This window comes from Ceratotherium simum, chromosome 39 (assembly GCF_057802395.1).
Source record: "Ceratotherium simum simum isolate JZ-2026a chromosome 39, ASM5780239v1, whole genome shotgun sequence".
In the NCBI taxonomy this organism is placed as follows: Eukaryota; Metazoa; Chordata; class Mammalia; order Perissodactyla; family Rhinocerotidae; genus Ceratotherium; species Ceratotherium simum.
The window spans coordinates 14,842,524-14,855,332 of NC_141938.1; the positions used below are offsets into that span (position 1 = coordinate 14,842,524).

Below are 12,809 nucleotides of genomic sequence, written 5' to 3' on the forward strand. Positions count from 1 at the left end.
GGTGCAACCTGTCCCCTTGCCCTGGGTTTCTCCCAGGGGCTGACTAGCCAGCCACCCAGGATTCAAGACTCAGCCAGGCTGTGGCTCCTCCCCTCTGGGCCTCAGGCTCCTCTTCTGGAAAATGGGACACAGCATCATACTGGAAAGAATTGGGGTCAAGGTTAAGGGTGTTTATACCCAGGGAAGACTGAATAAACCTACCAGCTGTTATTAATTCACAAAACAGCAGCATTTGAAGCCGATTCCTGTACACCCGTGGGTTGGGTCGGGAAGACTTAATGGGTACTTTTATTAATGACAGCAACAACAACGACAACAGCAATAATAATAATGGTAATGGGAGAACTACTGTTAGAACATAAGAGCCACAAGTCTCCACATTCACGCGGGTGACAGTGGAGAGAGTGGGGGTTCCAGAATCCTTCCAGAATCAATCCTTGGGCGTGTCCCTGTCCTGGGAAGCCACACCCCTCTCCGAGCCTTCAGTCCTTTACCAGCAAAGTGAATGAACCTAATGTCAAACATTAAAATCACAACAGGATCTGGAACGGTGCTGGGCCTGAGGCAAAGGGAAAAATCAGCCATGATGTTAACTTGGTCTTCATTTACAATTTTGCTCACGGGGGAATTTTCTTTTTTTTTTTTTTTTTGGCATTCGAGTTTAAAAGATATTGCTTAAAAATATTATCTATCTGGCTAAGTTTTCGGGTGCCTGCTCTCGAAATCTGCACGACTCACCCTAATCTGGGCTCTGCTAAGTCACAGGGTGGCTGTGGTGTAATAGTGGCTAATGGTTTTTATACTTTTTCTGTCGGAGGCGCTAATCTAAGGAACATATATTTCCTTTAACCTCCTCAATAGTCTACGAGATGGGTAGCATTATGAGCCCCATTTTTCACAGGGGGAAACTGAGGCACAGAGAGGTTCACATACCCCCTGAGGGTCACACAGCTGGAGTCCCTCCCATGCCCTGGATCTCCTTGGGGTCCAAGAGCCTGGGGTCTGGCCCACACTGAACACGGGAGGTAGGGAGGGGAAGGTTCGAGGTCAGGAGACCCTTCTGGACGGATGGCCAGGGTCACGATGGGGATAGAGCCGCCCACGCCCAGGGGCGGAGGCGGCAGGGACATGCCTCTGGGAGAAGCCTACCGACTCCAAGAGCAGAAGCCAGGCCACGGCTGGGCCGACCCTTGTCCCCACTAGTCCTTCCCCAGTGGGGGATCCCTCAGCCTCCGCTCCCCGTCCCCAGGCTCCCTCCCCTGTCTGGGCTCCATCTCAGGGATCCCCCTCCCCATCTGCCCCCCCCCCCCCCGCTCCTCTGAGTCGCCCTAACCCTAACCCTCGGGGCTCCCATCCAACCTCCAGACCCCAGCAGGGATCCCGCCCCCCAGGCTCCCCTCATCTCCCCTGCGGCTCAGGTCTCCTCACTCCCCTCCTCCACCCCTACAGGGATTCCTTCCCCCAATTCCCCCTCCCCCAGCCCCTCAGTGTTCCCCTCCCTCCCCCATACTCCCTCCCCTTCCCTCCCCCTCGGGACTTGGGTCTCTCCACTTCGAATCCCCTCCCCCAACCCCTCCAGAGATTCCCTCCGCCCCTCCCCCAGGGGGGTCCCCTCTCGGGGCTGCATCTCAGGGTTTCCTCTCCCCGTTTCTACTCTCCCCTCCTCCCAACCCCAGGAGGGATCCCCGCCCCTCCCCCTCCGCCCCTCCGGGACTTCCCCGCTCCCTGGTCCTCCCCCGGCGGGGCTGCCCCCTGCCCCATGACTCCCAGGGGACCGCCGGGGTTTTCCTCCCGCGCCCACGTGGGGCCCCGTGGAAAGGTCGCGGCCTGTGCGCTCCCCGCACCCCCCACCAGTTCCCAGGCCGGGGCGCGGGGCTGAGGGGCGCAGGGTGCCAGGCGCGCGAGCCCACCCCGCAGAGTCGTGGGGGGGAAGACCGAGGCCGGGCGGCAGGGCTCCAGCTCCCAGCCCGGGGCGGGGGGCGTCGCCTCGCCTGCCACTTCGGGACAACCAGGAGGTGGCCGGCCCTGCCTAGCAGTTTCGATTTAGAAGCAAACGCAGCGCGTGCCAAGCCCAGCAGGGCCGGGAGCACCACTTCCTGGGGTATTTTTCTGCTGGTTGATTTGAGTTTGGAGGAAAAAAAAAAAATGTTTTTTTCTGTCGGGCAGTGAAGAGGCTCATCCTGGGAGGGAGAAGGCCTGGGGGGGGCACTCCGGGGGGGATCTCCAAAGCTCTTCCTGCAAGGCCCAAGCCCTTCCCCCCTGGGCCCACCTCGCTGTGTGGTCGCAGGTGCCCCCTTGACCTCTCTGGACCTCGGGCTTCAGTGGCGGCTGGTCACCGGGGACTGCAGCCAGCACCCCCTCCCCCGGGGGTGGGGGCATCTATGCGCGCCGGGAGCTGGGGGTTGGCTCCAGCACAGCCAGTAACAGCAGTGGCACGGCGGCCAGGTTTCGTAATAAACCGGTCTTTTAATTGCTACAGGGCAGGAGGAGGGAGAAAAAAAAAAGGCAAAGATTTGTCGGACTTGGGTGGCGCCGGCTGCAGAGAGAAGAGGCACTGTTTTTGGGAAGGAGCCTGGAGCTGCTAACTGGGACTTCAGTAACACTTCCTGGGGAGCCTGCAGGAAGGGGGGCCGCGGCAGTGCCTATGGAGGGTGAGGGGGAGCCGAGGTCCTGGTCCTTCTCTGAGACAGCAAGTACACGAGAACCCAGAAGCTTTAGAAATTTATTACAACGACATCATAGAAATAAAAATATCCGTATCTGTAAGCTTCCCATCTCGCTTTCAGTGGTTCAAGTAACCAGTGCAACTTACAGAAGAGATTGTCTATTTAGTTTGCAAACTGGGAGTTCATGGGTACAGAGCAACATCACCCCAGCTCCCAAGTCTCCAAAGACGGTCCTGGCGAGGGTGCAGACCCTCCATCCACCAAGGCTGGTTTGCAGATGTCAGTTCTAGTCTCAAGAAGGGTGGGGGATGCAGAAAGTCTCGCCCCAGCCCCGAAGTGTGGAGGCCAGGCCCTCCACTCCAGCTTCTGCTCTGTCACAAGGCCTGGGCTCCGGGGTCCCCTCTCCTGCTGGCCTGGGGCCCCTCTTCTCCTCTCTCTGTGGCCGCCGCTGGCGCTGCTCCAGGCTCACCGCCCAGGGGGTGGCCGCCCACTCCCCTCTCCTTGTCTTCAGTCTTCTCCAATGATTCTGCCCCCGATGGTCTCACGGGTTGTTTTGGGGGGTTGTTCTGGGGTGGAGGAGAGTCAAATATTTATTTTATTTTTTATTTTTGGCAGCAACTCGACAGGTTGTGATGCTGGGAAGGGTCTCAGCGCTCCTGGAGGGAGATGTAGGGGACCCACTGGTTGTTTCCGCGGCTCTCTTCGCAGTAACTGGCTACCTCCACCAGGCCGTGGCTTTTCCAGGCGTCTGTGTGAGGGTTCTGTGGGAGGGGGGAAAGACGGGGTTCAGTGGGAGCCCCGGGAGTGGGCAGGAAGCCTCCCTCTCCCAGGGCTCTTTTGGGGAAAACAGGCTGGCTCAAAATAGCTCGCTGGGCGACGAGGCCCGGACCGGCTGCCCACGGGACATGCCGAGCGTGGCTGAGCGCTGAGCTGGTGCAAGACAGACTTTGTTGACAAACACCGGCCCAGGTGTGGGGGGGGGCGGGGAGGGCGGGGGGTCGGGGCAGGACCGAGGCCGCCCAGCTCACCGTGACCAGGAGGCAGTGCAGATCCCGGGCCTCGGTGGTACCCTGGGTCTCGGCCGGCTCGCCCAGCAGCTGCGCCAGGCGCTGCATGCCTGACACCCGCACAATGTTTATGTCATTGTCGCAGCAAAACGATTGGATGAGTGTGAAGTGAATCTGCAGGGCGATGTCATCCTCCTCCTCCTCGTCAATAGCCAGGAGGCACAGGACCACGCTGTCAGGGTCCCTGAGGGAGCCAGAGGAAGAGACGGGTCAGCTGGGGACAGGGGAGGGGCCACCGTGCACAGGGAGTTTGCAAAAGCAAAGAGGAACCGCAGGTGTGCAGAAGATCGTGTCTGCACGCAGATGGTGGAGTGGGGGAGCAGACGCACGATTCAAATTATAGGGGGGGTAAGGCTGGAGCATAAATGCAGAGGGGTGCGCTTGCAAATGATGCAGCGCCCCCAGACTGCAGCCCCCTTCCCCTCAAAGAAAGCAAAGAAGCCCTCAACCCACAGTGAGACACTTGGGAAAGTCCCAGCCCCGTGCAAGAGAGGGGTGCAGTGGGGAGCATGCAGAGCGGAGGGGGGGTCCCCACCCGCGCCCAGCCCGGGGACGGGGTCTGACTCACACATTCATCAGCTTGGCCGACTCGTACACCCCCACGGTGAGGCGGTCCTGGCGCTGCGCGGCCACCAGCAGCTCCTCCACCGCGGCGCTCACCGTCTGCATCCTGGGACCAGGGGAGAGGGGGGTCAGCGCCGGTCCCGCCACCCGGCGCTCCGATCCCCGCCCCGCCCGGCCCAACCCGGCCCGGCCGACCTCAGGCGGCGGGGACCCCGGCTACTTACTTCTGCGCCGCGTTGTCGCAGGCCACGAGCTCTTCCAGTGTCATGTTGCAGTTATAATCCACAGTGGAAAACAGCCCCACGACAGTCCCCGGAGAGAAAAATGCAAAATCCGAGGCCGGAGGGCCCAAAACCTTCCCACGTCCAAGACCTTCGGAAGGCAGCGAAATCCTCCCCCAAAAAGGTAGGAAAAAACTGCAAAGTCCTCAGCAAAAGTAATCCAGGCAGCAGCAGACGAAAGACTCACCTCCACGACTTCAGAGATCTGAGCCACGGCCGCCGGCGCCGCCTTTTATAGACTCGACCAGGAAGGGGCGTGGCCTGGGCGGCCCGTCCGCCTCTCCTATTGGACAGCCAACGAAGGCGAGAGAAGCACACGCTGCAGTTGGCCGGCGGAGGGGAGAGGGCGGGGCGCCGCGCGGGGGCGCCCCACGTGGGGCGAGAGCCGGGAGGAGGGCGCGGGGGGGCCGGAGGGGGGAGCGTGAGTGCCAGAAAAGAAAAAAAAAAGCAGAAGTTTTTCTCCTGATTTCCCGGCAGCCGCGCCGCGTTTCGGGGCGCGCGCGGGATTTCCAGCGCGCGAGGCGGCCCGGACTTTCGGGGGGGCCTGGAATCCCCTCTCCGTCCCGGGAGAGTCCCCAGCCCGCGCCTTTCCCGGGTTGTGCTGGGAGCTTGCACGGAGAGGGGAGCGGGTTTGCAGCCTGATCCCTCCAAGGTGGTGGTGGTGGTGGGGTGTCCCCTGGCGGCAGGGACCCCAGACCCCGGGGGACTTGACATCTCTGGGCCTCTGCGTCGCTACAGGTCTAATGGGCATGCATCGCCGGCCTCATTGGGTTGGAGGGAGGGTTAAATAAATTAAGGAGTACACAGTAAGCGCTCAGTAAATGTCACCTCGTGGTCTCGGGAGGCCACCTCGAGGTCCCCAGAAGCAGGGGCTGCAAAGCCCTGTGCACCCTAGGGACTAGGCCGGGCGCCCCCTCGCCCACTCCCCACACCCCGCGAGTTTCAGGGTGGGGCGCGCGTGGGAGGCGCAGGTGGCTCGGCCTCAGCCGGCTCCGCGCCCCCTGACGGCGCCTGGCTTTCCACCTCTTGGCTGCACCTCCGCACCTGCCCGTGGGGAGACATAAGGCCCGCGAGAAAGCCAGGGGGAAATGGTTCTTGTTTGCGCTGCACACTGCCACCTCGAGTCGGCTTGCAATGATGGTCACTACTTTTATTTCCTCCCTCTGGAGTGGGCGCTGCTGTGTATTAAGTGCTCACTGTGTACCAAGCTCCCTGTATCATGGTTCATTCAGTCCTCAAGGACCCGGGACGCAGGGGCCATATTTATCTGCATTATGCAAAAGGAGAAACTGAGGCTTGGTGAGGCCACCACTCCCCCCAAGCCACCAGCTAGTTGGGGTTGGAGCCACACGTGTGCGCCAGGAACGGCTGCCAGCCTCACCGTCTCCCCGGGAAGGCAGTTCACGAGCCAGGGGGACAGGCCCGCGTGGGAATGTCTCCCACGGTCGATTGGGGGCTCCCGGGTGACTCACATCTGCGTCCCCTCCTCCGCCAGCCTGGGGTCTGGACTCGGCCCCAGGACTCGGTTCCCCCGGCTCCCCAGCCCGCGGTCTGGCTGACGCATCGCGCCGCCTCCGCGCCGCCCACCGTGGGGGCGCGAAATGTCCCGGGCACCGCGAGGCGCGGCGGCGCCACCTGGTGGCCCCGCGAGGTCTCTGCGCCCGCTGCGCCGGAAGGGACCCACCGGCGGGGGCGGGGTGCGCCGGGACTGGTGCCAGTTGCAATATTTTATACACACAATATTTTACATATGCAACATGTTTAATAATTTTATAGATGCAATATTTTTAAAAAGCCCAGAGGCGCCTGTTATTTATTATGGTAAACTATGCACGATATTGATCATTTTGACCATTTCTAAGTGTACAATTCAGTGTCATTAAGTGCATTCACAATGTTGTGTAACCATCAGCGCTATCTAGACCCAAAACTTTTTCATAATCCCCAACGTAAACTCTGAACCCAATTACACAGTAACTCCCCTCAGTTCCTGGTAACCTCTATACTACTTTCTGTCTCGATGAATTTGCCTCTTCTGGAAACCTCATATAAATGGAATCAGACAGTATTGTCTCCTGTGTCTGGCTTATTTTACTCAATATAATGTGCTCAAGTTCATCCATGTTGTAGCAGGTGTCAGAATTTCCTTCCTTTTGACGGCTGAATAATATTCCACTGCATGGATGGACCATGTTTTGTTTATCTGGTCATCCCTCCTCGGCTGCTAAGGTTGTTTCCACTATTTGGCTATTGTGGACGCCTGTTTTTGTTAATAAAGCTTTACTGGAACCAGGGCAGGGAATCAAGGTGAGGAGAGTGAGACACTGCCTCAGGCAGGAATTTTGAGGAAGAGCCACAAAAGTCAGTCATCAAGATAAACAATATTCTAATGCAATATTTTTTAAAAATCAAAATTCATGCAAAAATAGTCCCCACCCATGACGAACAAAATATCAAGATTTTAAATATAGACGGGAGCTGGCAGGGCCAGGACTGGAGAGGGTCAGGGAGGTGAGTTGAGCAGGTGCAGAGTCAGATCCCGTCTTTACTTGCAATTTTGATCTTTTGTTCATTGTGGATTTTTTTGTGTTGATTTTGATTTTTTTAAATAATTTTTATTTATTTTTTTTTTCCCCCAAAGCCCCAGTAGATAGTTGTATGTCATAGCTGCACAGCCTTCTAGTTGCTGTATGTGGGACGCGGCCTCAGCATGGCCGGAGAAGCGGTGCGTCGGTGCGCGCCCGGGATCCGAACCCGGGCCACCAGCAGCGGAGTGCGCACACTTAACTGCTAAGCCACGGGGCCGGCCCTGATTTTGATTTTTTTAATATTGCATTAAAATATTTATCTTGATGATTGAGGTTTTGTGCGCCCCCTTAAGTTTTGCTCCTCAGGCCAGTGGCTCACTCATTCACCCTAGTCCCAGCCCTCAGGATGTCCCTGTCTGCCCCAGAGAGAGGAGACCGCGTCTACCCAGGGAACCAGAACCTTCCCCGTGCCAGAAAACGGGCAGACACAGACCCAGCTGGCAAATCAGATCCCTTGTCTCTGGAACTGATAAACTTAACCATTTTTTTAATGAACTTTTCATTGCATTAAAGACACTAAAAAGAGCAGACATTTATGGAGCTCTTACCATGTGCTAAGCATCTTGTTAGCAGTGTCTCCTTCTATGCCCACGAGATAGCCATTGTGTGACTGTGCCATGTTCACAGAGGAAGTGATAGAGACTCAGGAAGACAGTGTTATTAGCTTAGGGCACAGAGCTCAGAGTTCCCTGAGAATATTCCCAGATACTCCAAGACCCAGGGGGTAGGACAGATGAGTAGGAGTTTTCCTGGTGAAGACAGGAAATGGCATGCCGGATAGAGGACACAGCCGGGACAAAGTCCGGGCCTCCCAGGGAGAGGCTGTTATGGCTGGTACAGAGGAAGGACCTGGACGCACATTCTCTGAGGATCCGTTTCCCTCCGTTGCAGGGCAGGGGCTGGCGTGAGGAAAGCATTCAAATTTTTAGTGCAAAATTCAAGGGGGAGCCAAAAATGTAGTCATCAAGATAAATAATCTTTCTAAAAATATTTTTTTCCTCTCATTTGTAATAGAGATGTAATTTGCATACCATACAATTCATCCTTTTAAAGTGTCCAGTTCAGTGGGTTTTTGTCTAGTTGCAAGTTTGTGCAACCATCACCCCTAGCCCAGACGGAGATCAACAGTATTTTTAATGCGATAGTTCCAGTCAAAATGAATGCCGAAAAATCCACGATGGAGGGAATATTAGAATTTCCGATCAAGAATCAACAACAGTGCCGTGCCACGCCACGCCCCATCGGAGCCCAGCCAAAAGGAAAGTTCAGTACAACTGATCCTGTCTTGAGTTAAAATTTTGAAAGTGTATCCAGCATTTTGTTTGCATTTGTTTGAATTTTTAAACATATTGCAATAAATATGATTTTTCATCACACCTCTCTCTAGTCCTGTCTCTGCTTCCTGGGACCCTGCCTTTAAGCCCCCCTCAAGCGAACCTGGGGGGCAGGGGTGTTCCCACCGGACGGAGGAGGAAACCAGGTCTCCAGGAGGTGGGGCATTGGTCTGCCAGGGAGGTGTGGATCCAGGGTCCCCCCACCCCCAGCCTGGGCTCTGGAATGCTGCAGGATTGGGAGCCCCAAGTCTGGGGAGGGACAGCTGAGAGAGGTGAGAGCAGAGGGGGCCCCCTTTCATTGTAGGCGGTGTTATGGACTGAAGGTTTGTGTCCCCCCAATTCTTATGCTGAAGCCCAGACCCCCACGGGATGGTATTTGGAGGTGGGGCCTCGGGAGGTGCTTGGGGTTGGATGAGGTCATGAGGGTGGGGCCCCCAGGATGGGATTAGGGTCCTCGTAAGAAGAGGAAGAGACCAGAGCTCTCTCTCTCCATCATGTGAGGACTCAGGGAGAAGGCAGCCGTCTGCAGGCGGGGAAGAGAGTCCTCACCAGGAAGCGAGCCTGCTGGCCCTGATCGCGGACTCCCAGCCTCCAGGACTGGGAGAAACAAATGTCTGCTGTTTAAGCCCCCGGCCCATGGTATTTTGTTATAACAACCCGAGCAGACTAAGACAGGAGGGCTGTGAGGGGCTGGGGAAGGGAGAATGGGGGGTCAGATAGAACCCCCCAAACAGTGCTTGAGAGGGATGGTGGATGACGGAGGAGACTTCTGATCACCTGGGTTTGGATTCCAGCCTCCCTCCTGACCAGCTGTGTGAGCTTGGGCACATCATTCCCCCCCCCCACCCCTGTGCCTCAGTTTCCCGCTCTGCACATGGAAATACTAGCATTATCTTGGATTGTTCTGAGCACGAAATGAGTTCATTCTGGTCCACTGGTAGAAGAGGGCTTGTGCATAGTAACTGCCCTCTACATGGGGGCTGTTTTCTAACTTTCGGGCATTGACTGAAGGCCTATTGGGCGCTGATTCGGGAGGTGGTAACACAACTATTTCGGATGGAGTAGTCAGGGCGGGCTTCTCTGAGGAGGTGATATTTGAGCTGAGACCTGAGTGACACGAAGAAGCCAGGCTTGGGGAGACGTGAAGGGAGAGTGCGCCAGGCACAGCATGTGCAAAGGCCCTGAGGTGGGACCTCACCCGGCTCGTCTGAGGAGGCCCAGGTGGCTGGAGCAGAGCACGGGGGAGATGAGATCAGAAAGGTGGGCGCTGGGGGCTCCCGGGAGGGGTCTGCATTTGACTCTGGAGGTGCCCGGAAGCCATGGATTGGGAAGTTTGAAGTAGAGGAAGGGCTGGCCTCTGATGTCACTTTTTTGTTGTTGTTGCAAAGATGAACAAGATGTGACTCCTGTCCCTAAGGAAAGGCTTCTGGGTGGAGGTGAGTCACCCTCTGAACTTTGAGACGTTGGTGAGACAGGATGGGCCGGAAGGAGGTGGCAAGAGCAAAGGTGAGGAGGTCAGAAGCACGGAGGAGGATGGCGGGGTAGGAGTTGGGGGAGTGACAAGCAGCGGGAGGCACAGGATGCCTGCCACTGTGACATCCAGGGAGGTTGCTGGGGTCTCCCCTCTGAGTTCAAGCTTACCTGGTTCATATCCCACCTCCGCCCCTCACAAGCTGTGTGTCCTTGAGTTGGTGACTTAACCTCTCTGAAACTCCCTCTTTTCATGGGAAAACCAGTTTGTCCAAAGCATTACGAAAAGCAATGACCTAGACGGGCATGGGGTGATATCTCATCGTGGTTTTGATTTGCATTTCCCTAATAATTAGTGATGCTGGGCATCTTTTCATGTGCCTGTTGGCCATCTGTATATCTTCTCTGGAAAAATGTCTGTTCATCTCCTCTGCCCATTTTTTGATCAGGTTATTTGTTTTTTTGTTGTTGAGTTGTATGAGTTCTTTATATATATTTGGAGATTAATCCTTGTCGGATACATGATTTGGTGATTCCTCAAATGGTTAGACATAGGATTAGCATATGAGCTGGCAATTCCACTCCTGTCTGCCCAAGAGACATGGAAACATACTTCCACACAGAAACTTATTCATGAATGTTCTTAGCAGCAATATTTATAATTGCCAAAAAGTGGAAACAACTCAAATGTCCATCAGTGGATGATGGATAAACATAACCTGTCCCTCCACACACTGGAATATGACGCAGCCATGAAGAGGAGTGAAGCCCTGACACAGCCACAGTGCAGATGGACCTTGTACTCACGATGCTCAGTGAGAGAACCAGACACAGAAGGACACACGGTGTGTGATTCTACTGATGTGAAATGTCCAGAACAGGCACATCCGCAGACAGAATGTGGGTTTGTGGTTGTCAGGGGCCGGGGAGGGGATGGGAGTGACTACTCATGGAGACGGGGTTGCTTTTTGGGGTGATCGAACATTCTGGAACTAGACAGAGGTGATAGTTGCACATATCCATGAATTTACTAAAAAATCACTGAATTGTATACTTCAAAGGGAGAATTATATGGTACGTGAATTTTATCTCAATAAAGCTCTCAGAAAAAAAAAAAACAGGGCTACAATTATTGGACATTCCTCCCACTGGCAGATTCAGTTTCGCTTCCGACTCTTCAACTTGGGCTGGGTCTGTGACGACCTTGACCAAGGGCACAAGGGAAGTGACACTGCCATCTGCAGGCCCCAACTTCAAGACAACTGACAGCTTCTGTCTGGCTCCCGGGAAAGCCTGAGACTCCACGTATGAAGTTTGTGCTGCAGGAGTGGGCTCATGGAGAGACCCCCACACCACACAGAAAGGGAGGGGGCAGGCTGAGGCACCGGGGCGACCACAGAAGCAGCTGGGAGCCCCCAGCCCAGACCAGCTGCAAGCTGCACACCACCCAGCGACCCCGCCAACCCCACAGGGGACAGAAGAACTGCCTGGCAGAGCCCCACCTGCATTCCTGATCCACAGAATCATGAGACATAATAAAGTGTGGAGGCAGTTCGTTACACAGTAATAGATTGGAATTCAAACCAGCAGGACTTCCTGGCAAGTCTGGTTCACAGTTAGAATTCTTGGACCCCCTGCGGTTCTGCCCGGAATGTGGCAGTGTGCACAGGGCCAGCCCTAAGCAGGTGACCACCTGCCTCTGTTCTCTCTCTCCCCAGGGTTTGTCCTATGTTGTGAGGGTTGTCGCCTGCGCACAGGTGGCAGCTCAGCTCATAAATCCACCGCCCCCCCACACACAAAACAGCCGCTGTTTGCCACCTCTGGGTCCCGGGGGTGTGCTACACTCAGGCCCAGGTCGCCTTGGGGAGGATGCCCACAGGCTGAGATCTGCCCAGGCATTGGAAACGGGGTATGCCCGAGTCCTGGGTACTGGAGTAAGGGCTCGAGGAGGGAGGTCATCTAGAAAGGGGGCAGCCTAGGCCACTACAGTCCCTCACCTGGGTGACATTCCCAGCATCCTCTTCACCTGTGCTGGCCAGGTAGCTAGCAGCCACTGTGGCTCCCGAGCCCTTGAAACGTGGCTGGTGCAACTGAGGAACCGAATTTTAAATGGAATTCAATTTTAATTAATTCAAGTCTACAAACAGAAGCCATGTAAAATATTTTTCCGTTAAACACAACTTTGTTGTTTCGTTAATCATTGAAAATTTAGCACCTAAGTTGCTGGAAGTATAAAATACACACTGGATTTCGAAGACTTACTATGAAAAAAAAAAAGAATGTAAAATATCTTAATTATTTTTCTATGCTGATTACAATATTGGCTAGAATATTTTGGGTATATCAGATTAAGCAAAACATGTTAAAAATTAATGTTTCTCGTTTCTTTTTACTCTTTTTAAAGCAGCGACTAGAAAATTTAACATATGTGGCTCACATTCTAGTCCTTTTTTTTTTTTTGAGGAATTAAAAAAAATTGAGCTGTAATTGACATATGACATTGTGTAAGTTTAAGGTGTTGATTTGATACATTTATATGTTACAACATGATTATCATGTAGCAATGATCATTTCCTTTTTGTGCTCGTATATTCTATTTCTCTTGGGACCATGTTGTTCCACACAGCAATCTGAGGGAGGTTGTTTTCCTTTATTTTTGAAACATGAAATAGATCACACACACAAAGAGTGTCTATAGTTTATATGCCTAGCTTAAAGAATAGAGACATTCACAACCAGTGGGTTTAGAAAATATTTAGCACTCCTAAATAACATATCAGCTAGTGTAGCCTGGCTTTGAATTTTATGAAAATGGCAGGATAATATAGGTATTCTCCTG

The 12,809-nt window shown here is 54.5% G+C and overlaps 1 protein-coding gene across 1 annotated transcript; it reads right to left on the reverse strand.

Annotated features, from left to right (window-relative positions):
* Positions 1-2,708: 2,708 nt before the first annotated feature.
* On the reverse strand, positions 2,709-4,776 carry GADD45B (growth arrest and DNA damage inducible beta). The gene is made up of 4 exons (XM_004441336.3): positions 4,522-4,776; positions 4,302-4,403; positions 3,695-3,917; positions 2,709-3,427 (listed from the first exon to the last, which is right to left on the reverse strand). Exons 1-4 carry the CDS (start codon positions 4,563-4,565, stop codon positions 3,314-3,316), a joined length of 483 nt encoding a protein of 160 aa, XP_004441393.1. The 5' UTR covers positions 4,566-4,776; the 3' UTR covers positions 2,709-3,313.
* Between the last annotated feature and the right edge of the window lie 8,033 nt (positions 4,777-12,809).

Excerpts from the sequence above, each read along its gene's own strand:
- GADD45B (XM_004441336.3), bottom strand. The coding sequence starts at position 4,565 with ATGACACTGGAAGAGCTCGTGGCCTGCGACAACGCGGCGCAGAA. Across the intron at positions 4,404-4,521 it reads TGCGACAACGCGGCGCAGAA|GATGCAGACGGTGAGCGCCG; the intron begins GTAAGTAGCCGG and ends CCCTGGTCCCAG. Across the intron at positions 3,428-3,694 it reads TGCACTGCCTCCTGGTCACG|AACCCTCACACAGACGCCTG; the intron begins GTGAGCTGGGCG and ends CCCCTCCCACAG.